At 44.6% G+C, this 25,448-nt stretch overlaps 1 protein-coding gene across 4 annotated transcripts in view; it reads right to left on the bottom strand.

The window, feature by feature from the left end:
* PARPBP (PARP1 binding protein) overlaps positions 1–25,448 on the bottom strand; it is a 57,952-nt gene that overhangs the window by 3,467 nt on the left and 29,037 nt on the right. For all 4 annotated transcript variants that reach the window (XM_066591416.1, XM_066591418.1, XM_066591415.1 and 1 more), the window contains 7 exons: positions 16,224–16,451; positions 14,366–14,467; positions 14,120–14,290; positions 8,928–9,082; positions 3,065–3,242; positions 1,875–2,053; positions 377–458 (listed from right to left, as the gene is read on the bottom strand). In XM_066591416.1, the coding sequence (XP_066447513.1) occupies positions 377–458; positions 1,875–2,053; positions 3,065–3,242; positions 8,928–9,082; positions 14,120–14,290; positions 14,366–14,467; positions 16,224–16,451 (1,095 nt within the window). The remainder of the gene's footprint in view (positions 1–376; positions 459–1,874; positions 2,054–3,064; positions 3,243–8,927; positions 9,083–14,119; positions 14,291–14,365; positions 14,468–16,223; positions 16,452–25,448) is intronic.

The following is a 25,448-nucleotide window of genomic DNA, read 5'->3' as shown; positions in this document are numbered from 1 at the left end:
TAATAGTTTTCAGACAGCATAACGGCTAGTAGTTCTGAGCTGGTTAGAACTGAGATCACATGTACATCTGGAGGCCAGAAGTTTAAGCTAGAAAAGAATCACTAACCCAGGTAACACTACTTACTTGGATATACTAGGGTGCAGCTACACAATGAATGAGAGGGATAAAAAAAAAAAAATGTGTATATATATATATATATATATATATATATATATATATATATATATATATATATATATATATATATATATATAATTATAATTTTTTTTTATACAAACACACACACACACACACACACACACACACACACACAAGTTACTGAGAATATAGAGATATGCATTAAAATAACAAATGTAGGTGTTAGTCCAGGTTTACCTTGGGTTTGTTTTTGGCCATGCACTGCTGGACACGTTGGTTTAGGGGTTTAGTTGGTGATCCATTATACTGCTCAGGAGTTCTAAGAAAAGAGTAAATAGGGAAGGGAAGATAGTCTGAGTAATATGGAAATTTTAACAACAAATCTGCTGCGTGTGAATATGGCCTAAGGGTCCTTTTACACGGGTCGATTAAGTAGTCAGAAAAGGATTTCAGCCATCTTTATTAGTCAAAGGCCAGAGGGTCGCTTTACATATATGCTCTGGGGCTGGAAGGTGCTAAAGGGTTCCCACGAAAATGGGTATACAGCTACATCCTATGAATGTTGTGGGCTCAGAAGCTTAGTCTATGCCAGCTGTAGCGGAAGCCCCTTTTGACTAACAGCTGGGCACCCATTGCAACAGTGGGGTTTGATGAGAACACAAAATATTCACTGTTAACTCCTTACATGTTGAGATCAATGTTGATCGCAGCATGTAAAAGGTTCACAAAGGGATGGCACTCCCTTTGTGATATTGTCCCCCCCATCATGTAATCAAAGTGTTGCTTTGGCAACCGATTGCCAGTCAATGGCATTAGGTTCTACCATGGCCTGTGATCGCTATGACAAGCAATAATGCACTGCAGTACAATAAACTGCAGTGTATTTTATCAGAGTGATCATAGCTTCAGCAGTGACAGACAAAATGTAGAATAAAAACATAACAAATAGTAAAAAAAAAAAAAAAGGAAATAATCATAATAATAACTTAAGCACTTTCCCCTCTTATTAAAAAAAAAAAAAAAAAACTAAATAAAAACCTGATATTTGTTATAGTTGCCTCTGTAACGACCGAACACTTTTTTATCCTGCATGGCAAAAATAAATATAAATATATATATATATTTTTATTTATTTTTTATTTTTTGATACATATAATTTACATATTCCCATTCCACTCCCCCCAAAAGAGGGGGGGGTAGGGGTTTATTGTGCAACAGCCTTAAAAATAAAAAAAACTCCTCCCTGTAACTGGACGATTAAAGAGTGCTTCAGTTGAGAGGGAAAGAAGGTGAGAGGATGCTAAATCGTCTGAGACATGCTGTATGAGCAGCCTCATCATTCAGCAAACTATTAGGGGGATTAAAAAGTTTAAGTTAACGTTCAGAAAAGAGCGCTGCAATATCATTAGGGTGGTATACGAGAGATCCCATCTCCTATAACTTGAGGAGAACAGTTGAGGGTGCACTCGGAGCATTCTCATAATGGTGTTACTTTGAGTAGAGCCGCTCAACGTTGTTTATTGGCAGCTCCCTTAGCTGCGCCCTTACCCCAACCAGTGCTGTTGCTTTTCTAATAAAGGTCTATTATTAAAAGGGGAAAAGGGGGTGAGATCCCAGTAGATCATATATGCATTTTGTTGCACTGGTAAGTTACACAGGTCTGGCAACAGTCATGGCCAACATTAGAATTTGATCGCAAGCATTTTCACACAAATCAGATACATAAAAGCCATACCTAAAAAGGGACAAGAGAGAAATGGCTCCAAAGATGGTATTTTCTTCATTTGCACACAACAGCTCTGCTTTGTTTCTACTGGGACAGCAGGCAGCTTCTTCATCCAAAAGTATCAGCAATGTTTTTATGGTCTCTCTACCACATAAAGCCGTGCCGCGGTTTATTGCATGAACTCTAGGCTAGAAATATACAGAATAGAATTCCATTACACCAAGCACAAACAATAACTAGACAAAGGGCTCATGCCCACGGACGGAGCGGGATACGCCCGCGGACTTACGCTGCTTCGTACCACGGTGGTAAGCAAAACACGTCCGCTTGTGATTGCGGAAAAACTCTAATTTTTCCGCAGTCTCCTTTAATATTATATTAATGGAGACCTCCCGCAGCGTAAATCCACGGAAAAGAGAACATGCCGCGATTTATTTCCCACTGCAGAAATCTGTAGTAAAATTCTGCGTGGCGGCATTGGCTGGCAGAAAAGCTATTAGGTTCAATAGAACCTACTAGCTGCGGAATTCCTCCGCAGGAACCGCGGTACAAATCCATTAGTGCGCAATAGCCCTTCATAGCTTACTAGAAGAAAGAGCAAAGAAACTCAGCACCTGCGTTAAGTGGTAAAAGGATTTGATTTGGTAAAATTTATCATATCTTTGCCCAACTTTACCATGATTAGGGCCAAATAAATACACACTCGTCCCCATTCATTGGATAAAACAGAAAGTATGTAAGTAAATAATAGTAAAATTACACATGATTAGGCTGGATTCACACGAACGTTATCGGCTCGGTTTTCACACCGAGCCAATATACGTCGCCCTCATCTGCAGGGGAGGGAGGATGGGAGAGCCAGGAGCAGGAACTGAGCTCCCGCCCCATCTCTGCCTCCTCTCCACCCCCTCTGCACTATTTGCAATGAAAGGAGGCGGGATGGGGCGGGGCTAAGTTCCGCGAATTAGCCCCAACCACATCCCGCCTCTCCCCATTGCAAATAGTGCAGAGGGGCGGAGAGGAGGCAGAGAGGGGGCGGGAGCTCAGAGCACTGCTCCTGGCTCTTCCATCCTCCCCCCCTGCAGAGAGAGACGATGTATATCGGCTGGGTGTGAAAACCGAGCCGATATACGTTCGTGTGAATCCAGCCTTAAGCATGTGTAAGGAAAATGGACAAACATGTATAATATCCTGCATACCCGTGCCGGACTGATGCCTGTGGAGGGCTCATTCTCACTGAATGAATTAATAAGGTTTTTAATCCTTAAATCCAAATCTTGTGCCACTTCTAGAACAGCCTCACTGAAAGAATCCCCGCTGCTTCTTCCTTTCATCAGATGCATCTTTATTGCTGATAGGATTAGCTCGCCGGCATTTCTGAAGAGAAAGAGGGGATGACTTCAGCCACTTAAGGTCCATTTACACACACAGATAATCGCTCAAAATTCATCAGAAACGGAGTTTTGAGCAATCATTAGCCTATTAGTAGCTAATGCAAAATCAGCCCATTAGTAGCTAACTAGCTGCATTTGCATGTATTTAGAGAACAGCGGGTGGTCTGTTCTCTAAATACATTGCTATTGTTCTCCAGCAATACAGCAGAGAACTCAGCCTGCAGTCCCTCATCAGGGACTACGGATTTTAAGCTGAGCTGAACTCAGCGATGGACGAAAACCGCACGGTAAGTGCACGATGAGCACACATTTACACGCAACGATTATCACTCAAAAGATGGCTTTATTTGGGCCGCGTTTCATTGTATCATAAATTCTACAACAATTGTAAATATATTTTTTTTTCTACAAAGCAAAGAAAATAAACTGGAGTCTAAGTGTACATATAGCCAGCTTCATCAGAAGTATCAATACCCTCATAAGTAAGCATACAGTGTTATTTGCATCACTTTATGTGATTGTTCTTAGCAAGACAAACCACGTAATCTTGTAGATATGATACCTTTTAATTGCTAACGAAAATACGTGTTATAGCAAGCTTTTGAACCTACTCCGGTTTCTTCCTCAGGAGTAGGCTTGAAAGCTCGCTCTAACATCATGTATTTTTGTTAGCCATTAAAAGGTATATCTACAAGATTACGTGGTTTCTCTTGCTGGAAACAATCCCATTGTGCTCTACTGGCTAACATGGTACCAAACCCCTTTTTCATTGCATCACTTTGTGACGTATTTGTTGTATTTTAGGTCTATGGAGCTCCAAACCAGACTGTTCGGACAATTACATAGGGTCTTTTTCCCCAACATCTTAGCGTGTAGGTTAGTGTAGGCCTTCTAGTATCCTTCACCATGCTCAAAAATCCTAAAATGCCTCTCCTCCTTTATTTGTAAAGTAAAAGGCGATGTGCTCAGAGCACCAACTGTAATGTGCAAGGTGGTTTTAATAAAAACCTACACTACTGAGAACATTTCCGAACAGCCATGCTGAACTTTGCACTTTTGCAAGTGCAACCCTCTTCTGAAGAAGAAACACTTTTTCTAGAATGACTAAATCACATAAAAAGACAAAATCATCAGATGGCTGAACTGTTGAGAAGTGCGTATTCTCTGAAAGCAATTCTCTGCTGGAAAAAGAATAAAGAACTTTATTAAAAAACAAGGATATGGGCAATTTCCAAGTGCCTGTTAAAATATAAAACAGAGTCATAATTACAATTCCAAAAAACGGAAAGAATGTCACATATTCAACCAGTCTGGACAACATTTCACAGCAATCTCAAAAACAGAGCAGAGATCACTCCACAATGCGGAGATTACTTGGAAAATGGTGGCTGCCCAACTGTTAGCCTAACAAACGAAAAACTAAAAACGGGGAAAAACAAAAAAAGGGCGAGAAGTGCAGCAGTGAATTCTGCGTCATCTGCCTTTCTCCTGGACACTTGGTACAAATATGGATGTGCTGGACACGATTCTCTAAGGCCTCATGTCCACGGGCAAAATAGGATTTAAAATCCGCAGCGGATCACCCGCATGCGGATCCGCATCCCATAGGGATGCATTGACCACCCATGGGTAGATAAATACCCGCGAATGGTCAATAAAAGGGAATTTAAAAAAAAAATGTGACATGCTCCATTTTCGTGCGGGTCTCCCGCGGGGACGGCTCCCGCAGGCTTCTATTGAAGCCTATGGAAGCTGTCCGGATCCGCGGGAGACCTAAAATAAGAATAACTTACCCGCAGCGGACCGGGCAGCTCTTCTCTTCTTCACGGCCGGATCTTCTTTCTTTGGCCGGGCAGATGTGCACGGCACGCAGCCGGCGTGCCGAGCACATCCGCCAGCCGAAGAAAGAAGATCCGGTCGTGAAGAAGAGAAGAGCTGCCCGGTTCGCTGCGGGTAAGTTATTCTTATTTTAAGCGCTCATGTCCGTGGGGCAGGAGGGACCCGCTACGGATTCCCATGGAGAATCCGTAGCGGGCCTGATTTTCCCCGTGGACATGAGGCCTAAAGGAAGTGTTCTGTGAGACGAATGTGATGAAGAGATGATCTGCAGCAATCTCTGAAATACCACGTTTTTAAGCTTTAAACACAATCACTCTGTAAACTAAAAAACTATTTATTTTTTGCTCAGCAAGGCTAGCTTCACACAGTCTTCATTTTAGGCTGTTTAAAGAACAAGAAAAAAAAAAACAGTTTTATGCAGTTTTTGGTGGCAAATTTGTGACAAGTTTGTTTTCCGGCATTTTCAAGTTCTAAAGAAAAGTCTATAATAACACACCGAAGACCTGACCTTTCCCCTCCTCTGCTCTCACAGCCAAGGATTTGAGATGTTTAAGCAATACTAGCAATACTAAGAGGAATCAAGGACAGAGAGATCTCTGCAGTTTAGATAGTGGGAAAAATGAAATGATTTGCAACAGTTTCCTGGTGTTAAAGGGGTTGTACCAGAAATGACTTCTCATCCATCCACAGTCAGATTGATTGGGGTCTCACCACTAAGAGCCCCTCCAATCCAGGTCTCCCTCCCCTCCTCAGTGCAGGCTTGCTGATATACTCCCGTCCAGTAAGGAGAAGATTAAAGGGGTTGTCCCGCGCCGAAACGGGTTTTTTTTTTTTTTTTAACCCCCCCCCCCCCCCGTTCGGCGCGAGACAACCCCGATGCAGGGGTTAAAAAAACAACCCGCACAGCGCTTACCTGAATCCCGGCGGTCCGGCGTCTTCATACTTACCTGCTGAAGATGGCCGCCGGGATCCTCTGTCTCCGTGGACCGCAGGGCTTCTGTGCGGTCCATTGCCGATTCCAGCCTCCTGATTGGCTGGAATCGGCACGTGACGGGGCGGAGCTACACGGAGCCGGCATTCTACACGAGCGGCCCCATAGAAGACTGCAGAAGACCCGGACTGCGCAAGCGCGGCTAATTTGGCCATCGGAGGGCGAAAATTAGTCGGCTCCATGGGAACGAGGACGCTAGCAACGGAGCAGGTAAGTATAAAACTTTTTATAACTTCTGTATGGCTCATAATTAATGCACAATGTACATTACAAAGTGCATTAATATGGCCATACAGAAGTGTATAGACCCACTTGCTGCCGCGGGACAACCCCTTTAAAGGAGCAACATTCATGCATGTGAAGTGCTACTCCATTCAATTTCAATGGCACTGCCAGAGAGAACAGGGTGTTTGTATGCTGCCATTTCCGTCGGCCCTATTAAAATGAATGGAGCGGTGCCATCCATGTTCGACTGCTGCTCCATTCATTCTCCACGTCACTGTAGGTGGGTGTAACGAGCCTGCAGTGAGAAGACGAGAGAATCTCGGGACTTGTACTCCAGATCAGTGGAGATCTTAATTGTGGCTCCCCCACTGATCAGACTCATTATCGATCCTATGGAAAGGTGATCAGTCTATTTTGGAAATAGCCATTTAAAAAGTCACAAATATGTAATTTGCTACTTTTTGCCGTTTCCTGCTTGTTGAGAGGCTGGACTGTAGCTTGTTTACAGCCCATAGCTCTACTCTCCTGCACCTTATCAGCCAACTTAGGACTACAACAAACACCAAAACGTAGCCTGTACTGTTTGTGTTATGGGAGAATAAAGGAATCTTTGGAAGTGCCAACACCCACTGATGCTGCCCCATTTCTTATTTGCTATGGTGTACTTCGGATGAGGGCTGGATCCGAGTGGCTGCTGCATCCTACATGGTCTCACCACCGGTGTGGTTTGTCGTATGTGCTACTAGGAACATTTGTATTTACAAGAAAGAAATTTTGAAGTCCAGCGTAGAAAAAAAAGATTCTGCGCTCACAGGGATCTAATAGCTCAATGTTCACACTGCAGAATTCCACCGCGTGAAATAACCAGCGGCATGTCGCGGAAAAAAGCGCCGTCATCTTCCATTGTAGACAATGGAAGCCGGCCGTCACGCTATACTTCCGCTGTAGCACAGCGGAAGTATTGCGTAAATATGCTTCGCTGGCCGCGTCCTATGACACTGCTGGTGCATCATGCGCTGTACTGCGCATGCGGGACTCTAACAGCAGATTCAGGAGGAGAGTATGGGGTCTTTGGGGGGGGGGGGGGGCGCTGTGACGGACTCTGCTGTGGTATTCCGCTGGCGGAGCCTGTCACAGCCAGGGTATGAGCCCTAACTGATAAAATGCAGCAAAGAAGAGAGCAGAAGGAAACGAAAGCTGCGCTTAAGGCCTTTTTACACACAACGATTACACTGGTCAACAAATCAAAAACATTTTTCTGTATCTGGTTTGGAAACAGGTTGATTCAACTAATATTGGGGTGCTGAATTCAGTGGAAGAATCAGATTCTATTTGTTACATTGCTGAGATACACAGCACTATTACATAGACAATAATACAATACTGACAAATATTGTGTGGTTTTAAATACAAAAAAATAACACTCAGAACTCAGTAATGTTTTTCTGGTAATGTACTTGTGAATGAAACTCAAAATATACCGATATGCTGAGGTAAGGATGAAGAGAAGTGCTTCATGCAGATTACAACAAACACTAAACAGCAGGACAGATAGGCTCATGTCAGTAACCTTCCTGCTCAACTACATTGTTCTGCCATCTAGTGACCATTTTTAGAACTTCATCCACTGTGTATTACATTCAGATAAAGAGTTTAGCTTAGTCACCGATTTTCATTTTATATAAATAATTCACCAGAAAATGAGCACAAACACAAAACCCTTTTAAAAAAATAAAAAAAATAAAAAAATATATTGAAAAAAAATCTAAATTACATAAAAACCTTACGCGATACATCGTTTCTAAAGGTAAATTCGGATTCTACACCCAAAAATCCATAAGAATTGATATATCGCACGCCAGATACAAAAATGCTGTGAAGCAGGGTTATCGCTCAAAAGCCATCTTTTGAGGAATAATCATTGCTTGTAAATGTGTGCCCATCATGCACTTACCGTGCACTTTTCGTCCATTGTGGAGTTCAGCTCAGCTTAAAAGCAGTCGTCCTTGATAAGAGGGACCACACGCTGAGTTCTCCACGGGCAGCACTGATAACATTCTTTCAGCTGCTGTCCCACTGGAGAACAATAGTGATGTATTTAGAGACCAGACCACCCGCTGTTCTCTAAATACATGCAAATGAAGCTAGTTAGCTACTAATGTGCTGATTAGCCATTAGTAGCTAATTCAAAATGATCATTCAAAACTGTCAGTTTCTAACGAATTTTGAGCGATCATCTGTATGTGTAAATGGGCTTAAGACTGAAGGATTATCAGTCAGTAAATCATCATATGAGCTAAACTAAATACGAATAGTGTTGTTCTCGTTAGTTATTCTATTTCCGGCAAAAAAAATCAGCAGCGGGTCATGCAGATTAAACACTGATCGTTCAGCATTTCACATAGGAACTGGATACGCAGTGATTAGTGCACGAGAACTGCACGATTCTCACCGAGAGTCCTGCAATCTAACTGTACTGTCCAAACGCAAACAAGCTGGTAATGACATGCACTAAGTGTGTGTGGAGGGGGGCAGGGGAATCACTGCTCCCTCCACCAAGTATGCTCATAGCCTTTACGGTGTTAAAGATACAGTGATAGAGGCAAAAATTACCGTGTAGTGCGAGTTTCTCCAAGTATTTCATCCAGTCTGTCAATAAAGTGAACAAACTGTGATAGACCTTTAATGTGTTGTCTTAATGGATCATCTTCAGATGGAGCATAACCCTTTCCACCAAGTTCCACTGCTCTAATGAATGAGGTAGCAGCCTGTAATTAAATAAAAAAATAATTTACACACACTGATGAGCCATATCATAAGCATAGTATGAGTTTTCAGAAGAAGCTGCCACCTCCATACATGAGGAGTTGCACCGTTTCTGGGCATTATGACTTGTGTCTTGCATTTTTCAGCAAGTTAGTTTTCACAATGGTCATCACATAAGCACAAGTTTGTTGAAAAGTGAATGACCATTTAAAACAGACAGGTGAAGTGAATAATATTGATTATCTTGAGAAAATGGCCCCTGTCAGGGGGTGAAATATATTCAGAAGGAAGTTAACTGTTACAGATTAGGAGTGTGGACCCACTGGACCGACCAAGCAGCCTGGCCTTGACCAGTCCTGGTGTGGTTGGGTTGGCAGCTGACTCCTGCAGTAAGAGGGACTGTCACCAGAAAACGAGAGATGAGAGTCTGACCCTTGGCTGCAAAGGGAATAGAAAAACCCCTACCTACAAGCAAGGCGATCACCCTGATAAGGACGGGCCTGAACTGGAACCTTGGGTCTGGCTATCCCTGATGGGGTACCGAATGCAGGGACTGGCAGCAGACAGACAGACATGCGCGCAGATGCAGGAGAGGACAGGAGCAAACCATAAAACAGGACTGGGAACTGACAGAAAACAAACGTACACACAGAAAGATATACAAGAAGCCTACACAGGAAGGCTGAAGGAGACCTACAAGACAAAGAACAGACTGAGCACACAGAAGTAGGAGATCTAGGAAAGCTGAGCGGCAGAACCTAACACACATCAATTCTCAGGCAAAGAGGAAGAGCCACAAACCAGCTCAAATAGAGGAGTACTTCCCATTAACCCCACAGGCAAGCTGGGAGCCAGAGAACTGGTTAATCCTTTTAGCGCTGGACGAAAACAGACATATAGGATCCATACACACAGGGACAGCAGAGCGATGCTTGCGGCTGCCCGGAAATGCAAGAGGCTGGCAGTCATGAGTGGCAGACCTTACATTAAACATTTAAGTTTATGTGTTGAAAGCTAGAGAAACAAGTACAAGTAAGAATCTGAGCAATACTGACAAGAGCCAAATTATGATAGCTAAAGGAGTCAGGATCTCTAAAATGACAGGTCTTGTGGGTTCACAGATTTGTGTGGGGATAGAAAGCTAACCCATCTAGTCCAATCCCACAAAACAGCTATAACTCAAATTGCTGGAAAAAAATATTACCGACTATGATGGAAAGGTCACACAGTGCATCACAGCTTACAGTGCATGAGGCTTACAGACCAGCCATAATGCCCATTCTGACCCCTGTCCCAGCTGAAAGCACCTACAATGACCATCAGAGCTGGACCATGAAACAATGAAAGAAAGTGGCTGGTCTGATGAATCACCGTTTCTTTTCCATAATGTGGACAGCCAGCCGTGTGTTACCTGGGCAAGGGATGGCACCAGGATACAGCATGGGACGAAGGAAAGCCAGTGGAGGCAGCATGATCCTCTCCACAACGTTCTGCTGAGAAACCTTGGATTCTGGCATTTATGTGGATGTTACTTTAAAACAAACCATCTACCTAAACATTGTGCAGATCAGGTACAACCCTTCATGGCAACCGTATTCCTAAATGGCTGTGGCCTCTTTCAGCAAGATAATGTGCCCTGCCACACAGAACAAAAAATGTTCAGGAATGGATTAGGAACGTGATCAAGAGTTGACGGTGTTGACCTGGCCTCCAAATTCCACCAATCTCAATCCAATTGAGCGTTTGTGGGTTGTGTTGGAAAAACGAGTCTGATCCATGGAGACTCCTCTTTCAACTTACAAAACTTAAAGGGATATTCTGGGCAGGCAAAAAAACAAAAAACAAGACACACATTCACATATGAATGTATGCATTAAAAGTAAGGCACTTAGGGCTAATGCCCACGAACTGATTTTTACCGTGTTTCCCACGGCGTAAATCCGCAGCAATTAAGTTCTATTGAACCTAATCTGCCAATGTAGACACGCAAAATTTTACCGCGGATTTCCGCCGCAAAAAATAAATCGCGGCATGTTCTATTTCCCGTGGATTTACGCCGCGGATGGTCTCCATTAACATAGTGTTAACGGAGACCGCGGAAAAATGCTACTGCGGTACTCCCGCGGCTGAAATTCGCAACAGCCGTGGGCATGAGCCTTTACTGATGTAAAGCTTGGAGAAGCACGGTTACCAAAGTAAGGCTGCCTGTCCACGGGCGATTGTTCATTGCATTGCCTGTGGCGATAATCCGGCCACGGATAACGCAGTGAACGCTTTCCATATCGGTATTATGGAAAGCGCAGCCTTGGCATCCACGAGTGGAGAATCATAGCGATTCTCCACTCGCGGGATTTAGATTGCGGCATGCTGCGATTCTCCGCAGTGAGCCTGCCAGATAGGCTTACCGCAGAGAACGGACAGCTCTCCTCTGTGCGGCGAAATATCGCTGGCGGGTGGACAGGGGGCCCAATACCTCACTTCTCTTGGCTGGAAATTCCTTAGTTCCTGTGTTTACTATCACATGTTGTCTCAGTCTCTGAAAAGTGAGAAGTACACACCCTCCCTTCTGGGATGCTATCTTATTTTGCCCATTGTCCTGCAATGTTGACACAGAGAAAAAAACAAAAACACAACAATGCATGAGGTAGAAAACAATTTTCCTCATTTTTACGAGAAAAAAAAAAGAAACAAAAAACAAAATCCACCACTTCTTTGCTGGCCAAACCTGAAGTTCAAATTACTTCAGAAGAGTGGTTGATCCAAGAAGTAATCCATGACTATAACATGTAATATGGTTGCACTGACGAAAGGCCTCTCATGCCCCTCTTAAACGCTTAGTGAATGCACCATCACCACGTCCTCGGGCAGAGAGTTCCATAGTATCACTGCTCTTACAGTAAAGAACCCCCTTTTTATGTCGATGTAGAAACTTTCTTTCCTCTAGACGTAGAGGCTGCCCCTTTTTTACAGTCCTGGGCATAAATAAAGATCTCTGTATTGACCTCCGATATATTTATATATGGCTATTAAGTCGCCCCTCAGTTGTATTTTTTCTACAATAAATAACCCCAATTTTGACAACCTCTCTGGGTATTATGGTCCACCCATTCTGTTTATTACTTTAGTACCCACTCAAGGTCTGATAGGTCCTTCTCGAGTACAGATACTCAAAACTGTATACAATATTCTATGTGTGGTCTGACCAGTGACTTGTAAAGAGGAAGAACAATGTTCTCGTCATGTGCCCCTAGACCTCTTTTGATACAATTCATGATCTCATCTGCCTTTGCAGCAGCCGCCTGACACTGGCAAATCTGACTGCTGGCATAAACCAGAAGTGAGGAAGGATCAGTAAAAGTAACGCAGTGTCCCAGAAAGGAGGGAGTAGTACTTACAAGACTTACAGTCCTGCCATGTAATCAAACCTATTAAAGAGGACCAGTCATGTGTCTGTCAGCAGGGCTGGCTGCATAGCTTTGGCTGCTCGTCTTTTCTTCATACTCCCTTCCGTTCACCCATACGCTCTTCTCAGATCCGCATGCCAGCACAGTGAATCCGTTAAGTGGGTGGTCAGCACTGCTCAATGTAAGTGGGTGGAGGACATCGGATGTCACGCATTGGCAAGGAGCAGTGGGGACTATTCACTTGATAGAGCCAGCTCGCAACGCAGTGGAGCCCATATGTGTGAAGACAGACTATATCGAATAGCAGCAATTGAGTCATAGAGGCCATGGCTGCAAAGCTATGCCGCAAGCTCTGCTGACAAGTGTGACAGTCCTCTTTTACGCCGTGTCTGTGGCAAGGCTTAAGAGGCTACAATTAAAATGACAAACTGCAACCCAGAAGTATTGTAGTGTATTGTACAAGTGACCAACATTGTAGAATACTACATGGACCACACATATCCACACATTATACATTGATCTAGTGTATCGCGGCGTATTTAATTTAACCAATCCCATCAGCCTCTTCACGGTGACCTCTTTAGTGGGTCCTCACACAACTGGATGCAGCACCATAAAGCGACCACCACTGCCACAACACAGGGCCCACAAAGGGTGAAACCCAGTAGACCAACACCACCACTGCCACCAAGCTGACCCCTCAAAGCTCTGGGCTGTGCCAACCCACAGCAATGGCAGCATCCATGTAGCCCTACAGTGATTGAGCAATTTCAAATGCAAGTCTATAGTGGGACATGAAACACCAAAAAAAAAATAAATAAAAAGCACCTTTTCCAATTTGATGTAAAAAACATAATAAAATCGGTACCAAAGTTGTCGTAAAAGTCCTATTAGTTTAAAAAAAAAAAAAGGCCCAATTAATGCCAGAAAGCTGTTATTTTTTTTGGATGGGCTTTGGGCATCCAGTTTGAAAAGCTATTTAATAAGAAAATGTATCAAATAAGTCTTGTATACCCTAAAATTGGACCAATTAATAAACTACAGCCAGCCCAAGGCGTAAACAAGCCTTCATACAGCCTAATCAACGGAAATATAAGAAAGTTATGGCTCTTGGACAATGGTGACAAAAAGCATTTTTTTAAAAAAATAATATTCTTTAAAAAAAAAAGAAAAAAAACTTGTAAAACATACAAAAAAAGAAAGCTATATAAGTTTTGTATCACCATAGCTGCACTGACCCAGCAAATGGAGTCATTTTAACTTCATTTGAAAATGCTGTAAAACAAAATCCAAAGCATTGGCGCAATTACATTTTTGCTTTTCTATTTCAAGTCCTTTAATCATATGGTACCCTCTTGGTGTGTGAAAGCCTTCAGAGGTCCTGCGGGGTCCATACCTCAAAGGGTTAGAACTTTTGGTAGGGCGTTGGAGAAAAGTGCGCAGTATTAGTCAGGTGGTTTTAATGTTAGGGTAGATCGAGGTATACCTACACTAAACTTGCTGAAAAATACAGGTACCAAAAGGAACAGTTCAAGTTGTAGTTGAGAAGTTAAGAACTTGCTCGTAGCCTAGCCACAGTTGAGAAGCATGTAGGTCTTTTCCTCTTCCGGACGGTGCAAGGATAGTATAACCTACCAGAAACAGGGACATCTGCTTATCCTTCGCTGCATGCTTGAGGTCTGTAAAAGCTTTTCTGTCTAACCCTCTCTCCGGGCAGTTGATGACTTGGGCTAGTGCAAGATCATTCTTGGAATTCACCAAAAGGCTTAAATAGGAACAAAATATCCTCTTGGCAACTTCTTTGATCTGCAACACAAAACAAGAAGCATTCCCACTTGACCTCCAGATTAAAGTCCTCAGGCTGTCATTTTTATTAATTACCTTAACAAAGTCCATATTATTTTTGCATGGCGTGGAGACGGGTAAAGAACTGTGGTCTGTGTCTTTTGATGGATGCCCAAGGAGAAACTCCTGTAACTCCTCCTGTAGAAAACAAAGTGAAACATCTTTAGCTAGTATCAGAGTTATACATCAGAAGACCCTAGGCATATTGGAGCCTTAGCCGCATAAACTAGCTGTCTGAACTTGCGCTGCATTAGGGCACATCGGAAATGCAAATTTAGAGTCAAATCCACGGCAAAAAAAAAAAAATCCAGGATGAACGCACCCATAAAGATACTTTAACCCCTTAAGGACCAGGCCGTTTTGTACCTTAAGGCCTCATGTCCACGGGCAAAAGAAGAATTAAAATCCGCAGCGGATTTTAACTCTTCTCCTGCCCGCGGATCCGCACCCCATAGGGATGCATTGACCACCTGCGGGTAGATAAATACTCGCGGATGGTCAATAAAAGTGATTTTAAAAAAATGGAGCATGAAAAAATCTGGCCCATGCTCCATTTTCGTGCGGGTCTCCTGCGGGGACGGCTCCCGCGGGCTTCTATTGAAGCCTATGGAAGCCGTCCGGATCTGCAGGAGACAAAAATCGGAATTTACTCACCCGCTCCGGTTCTTCCCTTCGCCGCGGCTTCATCTTCTCTCCGTCGCGGCCAGATCTTTTTTCTTCGGGCCGGCGCATGCCCGAGGATCCGGAGTGGGCGAGAGGGGAGTTTAATTCTTATTTTTATGCCTCATGTCCGCGGGGCAGGAGGGACCCGCTACGGATTCTCCATGGAGAATCCGGAGCGGGCCTGATTTTCCCTGTGGACATGAGGCCTAAGGATCAGACACTTTTTAAGGATTTTACCCATGTGGTGGTTTTACTGCCCCATTTTTTTCCCTTCAGTTACCAAAATTATTTTTGCTGCATTTTTTTCCAGTGATCTATAGGGCTATTTATTTTTAAATATCTTTTTCACTGACTTTTTGTACCATTTTTAGTTTTTTCGGGGAGTAAAAACTATAAACGTTAAAATGTCTTGTTTTTTTTTATTGTTTTTAAATTCGTATATTTACGCTAAAATAAAGTATGGGAATAGGTTCCTCGTTTTGTTTCTCACTTTTCAATATATAATATGGGTTTCCGATTACAGGGTGCATACTGTGATGGTTTTGGTTGGCGTCGGCTGTGGGTTATTTTCTTTATGTATATTTTTTTATTCTATTCTGTAATTTCGTTTTACTTATTTATGTAATTATGTTTTTTACTATCCATGTCCCTCATGATATCATATAAGACCTCTGGGGGACATTCACATGGTCTTCTTTTATTACACACTTTTACACTGTAGCTGTGGCATCCATAGGAGCTATAGTGACATTAGTGACTGGCAGAGCAGATCAGAGACCGCTACTTGCCTCCCCTGCCATCACCTCTCAAACCTGCAGCTAAATGCATAGAGTGGACTACATGGGAGCGCACTAAGTAGTCCTTCCATTCTTTCCTGTCCACTGCCATACAGGCAGGCTTCACCTCATCCTTCCCTGGGTGTTATCCTCCATCACCCCCAGTATGTATCATTTACATATATGATACACCTGAACACCATCAGGTCCTCTCCAGGGCTCATCCTTCTTGTCAAGAACTAGAAGTGGCCGTACACGTTAGAGAAGTAGGTGGAACAACTGTTTTGCAGAAGCAGCCAGATGCTTCTCAGTACATACTGATGGCTCCAGTTCTTCAAACTTTAAGGAGCCGTGTATGGAGAGTTTGAACTGGAAATTGATGAGTAGATCAACTTTTAAATAGTGCCCCCAACGGCTTCCACTGAAAACCCCAACTGTTTTCATGGCTTACTCACAGAAGACATGTTTGTTCCCGTAGACGAGTCCGGGTTTGAGAATGCTGAAAATAAATCAATCAGATCCAATGAATTGCTGTTTTTGAGGAGCTCGTCATACGTTTTCCTGATGGAATCATAATTCTCCAGGGCTGCGCTGCCATCACTAATCAGTCCAAGTTTATCTTTTACCAAGTGTTTCCATGTCAGCAGGACATCACTGAGGAGCGCTGTATATCCACTGCCATTCTGGGAAGACAAAGCTACAGTAAAATCCTGCACTCTGAAAGTTTCAGATTATCATACAGTCATAGAGAGTTACATGACCTTAGTCTGCCTGTCTACGGCCGAGGCAGAATATCGCTAGTGGGAGTGGAGCACTGACAGGCTCACTGCGGAGAATCACAGAAAATCGCAGCATGCCATGATTTTAATCCCGCAAGGGGAGAATCGCTTTGATTCTCCGCTCGTGGATGTCAGGCTGCGCTTTCCATAGTTCTCCTATGGAGAGCTTTTCATAGCGTGATCCACAGGCGATTTATCACTGCGGATCACGCTATGACTATCCCCCATGGACAGGTAGCCTTAAAGAGGTCACCCGATGACTGGACGACTTCCCTTTATTAGGCCTGGCTGTAGTAAAAATAACACTGGTCAACAAATCAAAAACATTTTTCTGTATCTGGTTTGGAAACAGGTTGATTCAACTAATATTGGGGTGCTGAATTCAGTGGAAGAATCAGATTCTATCTATTACATTGCTGAGATACATAGCACTATTACATAGACAATAATACAGTACTAACAAATCTTGTCTGGTTTTAAATACAAAAAAATAACACTCAGAACTCAGTAATGTTTTTCTGATAATGTACTTGTGAATGAAACTAAAAAAAATACCGATATGCTGAGGTAAGAATGAAGAGAAGTGCTTCATGCAGATTACAACAAACACTAAACAGCAGGACAGATAGGCTCATGTCAGTAACCTTCCTGCTCAACTACACTGTTCTGCCATCTAGTGACCATTTTTAGAACTTCATCCACTGTGTATTACATTCAAATAAAGAGTTTAGCTTAGTCACCGATTTACTTTTATATAAATAATTCACCATGAGCACAAACACAAAAACCTTTTTTTTTTTTAAAATTGAAGATCTAAATTACATAAAAATCTTACATAATACATCATTTCTAAAGGTAAATTTGGAATCTACACCCAAAAATCCATAAGAATTGATATACCACATACCAGATGCAAAAATGCTGTTGAGCAGTGTAATGAACAGCACTACTTGACTGTTAGCGGCTGTGGGGATCAAGCGCTGCAGTCTCGGCATTTGGCAGCAGAGGTCACCTCACTTCCGCTGATGGCGGCTGTCCCAACAATCAGGGGCAGCAGTGCCCCCTCTCGTTCTCCTGGCATTGACACTCACATCCTGAGCGCCAGGATGCCAGGAGTATGTGAATGTGACACTGCAGCCTCTGATTGGATAAGTAACTAAATGCCAACATAAAATACACTATTTGTTTTTTAAATCCGAAGAGTCTCCTAAGATAATGTTTACACGGTCTGCAGAAATTGGCAACGCAACTTGTCTGAATACATAGTGTTGGCTGCAGACCTCCCTCCAAGGTGTGAATGCTGATCACCCAGTATGATCTTTTAAGCAGTTTGAGGGTGTATTACATGACTTGGGAGGCTCACGTTGAAAACTCGCAGAAGGTTTGAGTTGGTTCACAATGACTTCTTCTCTATCAGACAGAATTAGTTACAATGCTGGACTGGAAGTCTTGGAGGCCGATCTGGTATTTTTCCACAGCTTCCTCATTCAAATGCTTACTCAAGACCTCTGTTCTGCGCTTCATGCCAGCTTCTCCTCGCTGCCAACACACTGAGAAGCTTCCAGAGGTCTGGCATGGTTAATAACCCAGCACCTTGGTGGTGCCAAACCCAGCAGATACTGTATAGATCATGCACCCCATGTATCGCTCTAGCACAAGTTCTATGAAAACCTAAGAGATATTTATAGAAAGGGCTCATTATGAATCCATCACTAAAGAGGGGTAACAACATTTGTCACCTATCCAAGAGATACGCAAAAACGTTTTAGGCTGGAATAACCCTCTAATGAAACCAGGTCATTTCCTCTTAGATGGTTAGTAAGAATGGCTATTTGAAATGTTCTTTAAAAGTATTGATCTCCCGACAAGTGCTTTTACCGTACTCTAAGCATTTATTTTGGTCCGACACGATATTTGAAATCCAAACAGGAAACCTAATCCAGATAACGGTGACATAACAGCACTTTCTATTATTCATAATAGCAACCACTAGTGGAGGGAGGCAGGCAGGCTTCGTGGGACAGGCTGAGCAGAGATTTGCTTCCGCTCGCATGCCAGCTGGATCGCACACAGGGGAAAAAAGTTCAGAAAGCCCAATGTTAATTTAGCCATGCACATTAGCAAGATTAGATTTCACAAGCTTTTCTAAATAAAACAAAAACTTAGCTAGGCAACTGTGACATGTTGTCTTGTATAGAAAAAGCTTCTTACAATGTGAAAAGGAAGGAAAAATACAAGAGTATACTTATTATTCCCCCCTCTTAATAAGGCAAAGCTATGAAGAATAGGGGTTCATACAGCGGATTCCTTTAATAGTTAGCCCGAGGCAGGTCCAGATTCCGCCTGCAGAATCCCGTACTGACCGGTGGGTACCAGTGTGCCCAGGTGGCGTCTGCCTGGACCTCTCTCCTTCAAGGTTTTCTGTATTGCGGATTTTTTTTTAACCCCCTAACGACTGCCCCATCGGGAAACTACGTCCTCAGTAAGTGGGCTTTAATCCTAGAGGACGTAGTTTTATGCATCCTCTTTGGATTGATGCCCCCTTGCCTGAGGACGTGACAACTCCATGCTGTCGGTGCCAGCAGGTAGCCGACAGCATGGAGCTGTCATCCCAGGATGCGGGCAGTCCCCACCGGCATTGCGATCGGCGCTATCCAATGGATAGCGGCGATCGCAAAAAAGTAAAGAAAAGTGCGTAAAAAGTTAGATATTCAGCTGCCCTGATGGATCGGATCCATCAGAGCAGCTGAAAATTCTCACCTGGCTTGTCGGCGGTGTCCCCCGGAGACCGCTGTGAGCGGTCCCCGGGCCCGCGATCGCCGCTATCCATTGGATAGCGGCGATCGCGAAAAGTTAAAAAAAAGTAAAAAAAAAAAAAAAAGTCAGTTTCACCTCCCCTCATGGATCGGATCCATGAGGGGAGGTGAAAATACTCACCTAAGTCCTCCCCGATGTCCCGGGACCCGAATCCCCGTCTGCGCATCGCGCCCGATGTCATAGACGGGCTCGAGCCCCGGGAAATTTAAAATCCCTCTACTCTTGGCTGCCATGTGTAGCCAGGAACAGAGAGATTATACTGGGGACATGATCACTGTCATCCAATGGATACAGTGATCATGTAAAGTAAAAAAAAAAAAAGTTTTAAAAGGTGAGAAAAAAAAAAAAAAGTGCAAAAGTAAAAAAAAAAGTTTTAAAAAGTTTAAAAAAAAAGTTAAAAAAGCTTGCGTTTCATCTCCCCCCACGGATCATATCCGTGAGGGAGGATCAAACAACATACCCAAGGCCCGCGGATTTATCCGCGGACCTTAATCCCAGCTTCTGCGCACGTGCCCGTCGCCAAGATGGCGGACGCATGCGCAAAAGCCGTGGATTGCCAGGATAATTTAAAATCTCCCTGCTCCTGGCTACAAAACTTAGCCGAGAGCCTGGAGATTTTACGGGGGGGGGGCCGCGGTGAGCGGTTCCTCGTCACGTGTTCGCCGTTATCTAATGGATAATGGCGATCATGTAAAAGTAAAAAAAAGGTGAAGCTTCATCTCCCCTCACCGATGCGATCGGTGAGAGGAGATGGAACTTTTTACCAGAGGCCTCCGTATTTGCGCCCCGACGCGATCTTCCTCCGTGAACTTTCCCGGATCCTGCGCATGTGACCGCCGGCAAAACAGCGAACACAGGCGCAGGAGTCAGGGAGCACAGGAAATTTAAAATCTCCTTGCTCCAGAGAGCCTGGAGCAGTGACGGGTGGCCTCGTTGAGCGGTCCCCGATCACGTGATAAAAAGGTAGCGCTCTAACATAGGCCGGTCTCACATGACCGGATAGGAATTACGGATTCCGCATGCGTCTGATCCGCGGTAATACGCAGATCAATCGCATTGGATTACACAATTTCGCTCACATTAGCGGGTCGGAATTGCGTAATCCACTCGCAGAAAAGAGAACGCAGCAGGTTCTATTTTACCGCGGATATCCGCAACATGGAGCCCATTGTGCTCCATGGTCGCGGATATACCCACAGCCCATATGCAACTACCTTGTATACGGGCTGCGGGTACCCGTGTCATCGCTAAACGACTGTGCAGGAAATACAAATTTTAAAAAAGTACTGCGAATGACCTCCTGTGTGAGTAGGCAGTTATGCGCAGTACAATAGGCGGCCGTACGCAGGGTCACAGCCGGGCTCACAGCTGGGATCCGCTGCGGGCCTCCGCAAGCGGATTCCACCTACAGCTGCGTGAGCCCGGCGTTATTCAGACCGCTACCTGTAATACGCAATTTACAGGAAGCCCCGGGAACGCTCGCCTTCCTGCAGTTCCAGGAGCAGCTTGTTGAGCGTCTTCTGTGCGAGACCGCCACACCTCATCAAGCTTATGGAGACTCACAGAGCGCCACTTTTTACACCCTATACCCACCACTGAGGTCAAGAAGTGACCCCCAAAAAGCATGAGAGGAGGGGGGATACCCGGTTTTATTGCCCCATGTACCCATCCCAACCAGCCTCCGTAATTACCCCAGTCTTCGGAAATACCACACAGTTCACATTATTACTTTTATCTAAGATTTGGGGAACGCCGAAAAGGGCGGGGGGGATATTTTTAGGGAGTCAATTTTTATTCCGTACAAATGAACAATGGGGCCTGGGATTTATTCAGTTGTGCCCTGCAATCTAACGGGTGTTCTCTGCATTACAGGCCTAACCATGTGTCCTATAAGTAGATTAGGGCCACAATGGGTATGTTTTTGAACACAGGACAAACGGGGGTATCCATTTGGGGGTGAATGTCTTCATTCCTATGTAAACTGTACAAAAAAAAACAGTTTTTAAATTGACAAAATTGACAAAAAAATGAAAATTGTAATTTTTTCCTTCTGCTTTGCTTACATTTATTCAAATACTGTGGGGTCAAAATACGCAGTACACCCCTAGATGAATTCATTAAGGGGTCTAGTTTTTAAAATGGGGTCATTTGAGGGGGTTCTTTATCGTTTTGGACGCTCAATGGCTCTACAAGTGGGCAATGGGGCCTGGAATTTATTCAGTTGTACCCTGAAATCCAACGGGTGCTCCTTCCATTATAGGCCTAGCCATGTGTCCTTTAAGTAGATTAGGGCCACAAGGGGTATGGTTCTGAACACGGGACAAACAGGGGGGGATCCATTTTGGGGTGAAAGTCTTCATTCCTATGTGTGCTGTACAAAAAAAACTGTTTTTAAAACGACAGAACTGCCAAAAAAATGAAAATCACATTTTTTTCCTTTTGCTTTGCTTGAATTCATTCAAAGACTGTGGGGTCAAAATGGGCAGTACACCCCTAGATAAATTCGTTAAGGGGTCTAGTTTTCAAAATGGGGTCATTTGTGGGGGTTCTCTTTGGTTTTGGCCGCTCAAGAGCTCTACAAAAGTGCTATGGGCCTAAAACGCCTTCAAGCAAAATTTATGATCTGAAAGACACCGACTACTCCTTTCATTTTGGGTCCCGTTGTGCATCCAGACATAAGATTAGGGCCACAATGGGTATGTTTCTAAACACGGGAGAAACGGGGTATCCATTTTGGGGTGTAAATCCTCATTTTCATGGGCAATATAGGAAAAAAATATGTCTTTAAAATGACATATTTGCAAAACTATGAAATTTTATTTTTTCTCCTCTAAATTGAATTAATTCCTGAAAAAAACTGGTGGGGTCAAAATACCCATGACACCCCTCAGTGAATACATTAAAGGAGATGTCTCGAGGAAGCAGTGAATTTTTTTTTTTGCCCAGTCCCCCTAATTAAACATACATTACTAATTACCCCTGTAAATGACTTTCCTAGCTGGTTTCTACTTACCGTTTCAGCAACTTATAAAACTTTTTCCCAAGATGGCCGCCAGCTCTTTTCGCATTGCTTGCTGTAGCCCGACGTGCGCGCTCCCGAGACGCTACCAGCTGTGTCTCCATGGCAACCAGACGCCCCGCAGCCGCCGACCGGACCCCTGGAGTGAACACGGCCGACCTGTCACCCACCGCCAGGCAGAAGGTAACAGGCGCAGCCCCCCCCCCCCCATCACAGCGGCAGCCCCCCCGGCGCAGCGACAGCCCCCCCCCCCCCCGGCCCAGCGCTAGTTCCCCCGGCGCAGCGACAGCCCCCCCCCCCGGCCCAGCGCTAGTTCCCCCGGCGCAGCGACAGCCCCCCCCCCCGGCCCAGCGCTAGTTCCCCCGGCGCAGCGACAGCCCCCCCCGGCCCAGCGCTAGTTCCCCCGGCGCAGCGACAGCCCCCCCCCGGCCCAGCGCTAGTTCCCCCGGCCCAGCGACAGCCCCCCCCCCGGCCCAGCGACAGCCCCCCCCCCGGCCCAGCGCTAGTTCCCCCGGCGCAGCGACAGCCCCCCCCGGCGCAGCGCTAGTTCCCCCGGCCCAGCGCTAGTTCCCCCGGCGCAGCGACAGCCCCCCCCCCCCGGCCCAGCGACAGCCCCCCCGGCCCAGCGCTAGTTCCCCCGGCGCAGCGACAGTCCCCCCCATCGCAGCGACAGCCCCCCCACCCGGTGCAGCCCGGCGCAGCGGCAGCCCCCCCGGCCCATCACTTACCAGGACAGCTGGACGGCGGGACAGCTGGGCGGCTTCTCCGGACAGCTCGGCAGCTCTGCACCTTCCTCTAACAGAGGAAGGTACAGAATGGCCGCTCCAGCGCGCTCCCGAGCAGTGACAGCTCGTCTGCGCATGCGCAGAAGAGCTGTAGCGGGGAGCACACTGAAGCGGCTCGTGCTGAAAGGAGAAGACCGGACTGCGCAAGCGCGTCTAAAAAAAGCAAGCTGCCAGCGAATTTAGACGGAACCATGGAGACGTGGACGCTAGCAACGGAGCAGGTAAGTGGAATAACTTCTGTATGGCTCATATTTAATGCACAATGTACATTACAAAGTGCATTAATATGGCCATACGGAAGTGTATAACCCCACTTGGTTTCGCGAGACCACCCCTTTAAGGGATGTAGTTTTTAAAATGGGGTCATTTGGTGGGGGGGGGGGTATCTATTATTCTGACACTCATGAGCCTTTGCAAACTTGGCTTGGTGCAGGAAAACAAAGTGTTCCTCAAAATGCTGAAAAGTAATGTTAAATTTGTACGTCCTATAAATGGTTTAAAAAAAAAAAAAAAGTTTTTCAAGTGTGCATTCAGAATAAAGTAAACAGATGGAAATATATATCTTATCAAAAATTTGTACAGTATGTTTGGACATATTTGACATATAACGGTTGAAAATGTGGAAAAAATGACAATTTTTTCAAAATTTTTCCAATATTGGTACTTTTAATAAATATACACAAATTATATCGGTCTCTTTTTACAATCTAAATGAAGTACAACATGTGGCGAAAAAACAATGTCAGAATCACTTGGATATGTAAAGCCTTTACGGAGTTATGCCACGTTGAACGACGCATGTGAGATTTCCAAAATTTGGCTCCGTCACTAAGGCGCAAACAGGCTTCGTCACTAAGGGGTTAAACCCCTGCTTTTTCTGTGTACTCTGCAGCCCATCCGCAATGTTAATTGTGGACGGGCCGCGGATCAGACAGCTTTCATTGACTTCAGGAACCGCAGAAAATAGAGCATGCTGCAATTCTGCATCTGCGAGTAGAAACCGCAATTTGTTTCTGCTCGTGAGCAAGAAGAATCGTTTTTGCATTGCATGCTATGGAGGGTTATTGCTGCGGAATCCGGAGGCGGTCACCCGCTTCGGATTCCGCAGCAAAAATCCACCCGTGTACTTTGGGATTTTTAGTCTAACAGAGGTCTTAAAGGGGTTGCTACAGAAAAGGACCCCTTGTCTGCATAACATAATGAAGATGATACTCACCTCTCCCAGGTCATCCCTCACCAGCGGCTTACATAATGTTTACAGGCTGCAGTCGGCCTATGACATCCCGTAAACCTGCTGCTGCAGCCAATAACAGCGAGCATCAGCTCTATGGGGTTTTTATTACGTTACTTTTGTATTTTATAAAGACTGATTCGGACAACTCCTTCAGCGTGGCCAAATTATCGGACCAGACCGTTTGTCCAATTGTTATAGAAACAAACATTTGTTGGTCTTCTAATTGCATCTTTTTAAACGAGAATAAAAATGCTCACTGGTTGGCTGCACACCTCCCCATAAATGGGGAAATATGTAGCCACCCAATAATGGTGTATGTAATGAATGATGACGTTAATGTTAGTTTGTCCCCATAGAGCAGATTATCTCCCTGTGTGAACAATAAGAGAAAAATGCTGAACGACATGCTCATAATTGGTCGGAGCTTGTTTGCATGGGTAATGTAAAAGGACCCCCAAGGTCCTAAAACGCAGTGCAATATCGCTTCTAACAAGCATATGGTGGCACAACATTGTCCGGACTATTTTATGCTGAATCTCACATGTGATCACCTAGCAATATATTGCAAGTCTTATGCCAATGTGGAGCTCCAGCTTTAAAAGGGTCTTTGTCAGCTCCTATAACCCCAATAGGCTAAAGTTATAGGCTCGTAGGAGCACTGACACCTAGGGGAGATCACTCTCATACGCCCCTTCCTCAACACTCCCCCAACTATTCAAGTAACCAGAACAATTTTTTCCACCATTCCAAAATTATAACTTGTACATAAGTGTCCGTCCCGGTCAACAGCTCCCATCTTTGCGGTATACTCTATAATAAAAGAGGAATGACAATTCTAGTAGTAAAGGGCAAATCTGGCCTTACCAATGGTAGCGTTGGTTCTTTGCCATAGTAGGTCAAATGTTTATATGTAGCCTGTACTGGAATCAGTTAGACTATACACCCGTAAAACCCATTTTGTTGTTTTCCGCGAGTTCTACAGTACTCTGTAAGGGCTCATGTCCAAGAGTGTGCTTTCATTGCGTATTACGCACGCGTGAATGGAA

This window comes from Eleutherodactylus coqui, chromosome 2, assembly GCF_035609145.1.
Source record: "Eleutherodactylus coqui strain aEleCoq1 chromosome 2, aEleCoq1.hap1, whole genome shotgun sequence".
Classification (NCBI taxonomy): domain Eukaryota; kingdom Metazoa; phylum Chordata; class Amphibia; order Anura; family Eleutherodactylidae; genus Eleutherodactylus; species Eleutherodactylus coqui.
This window is presented reverse-complemented; position numbering and strand designations above follow the sequence as displayed.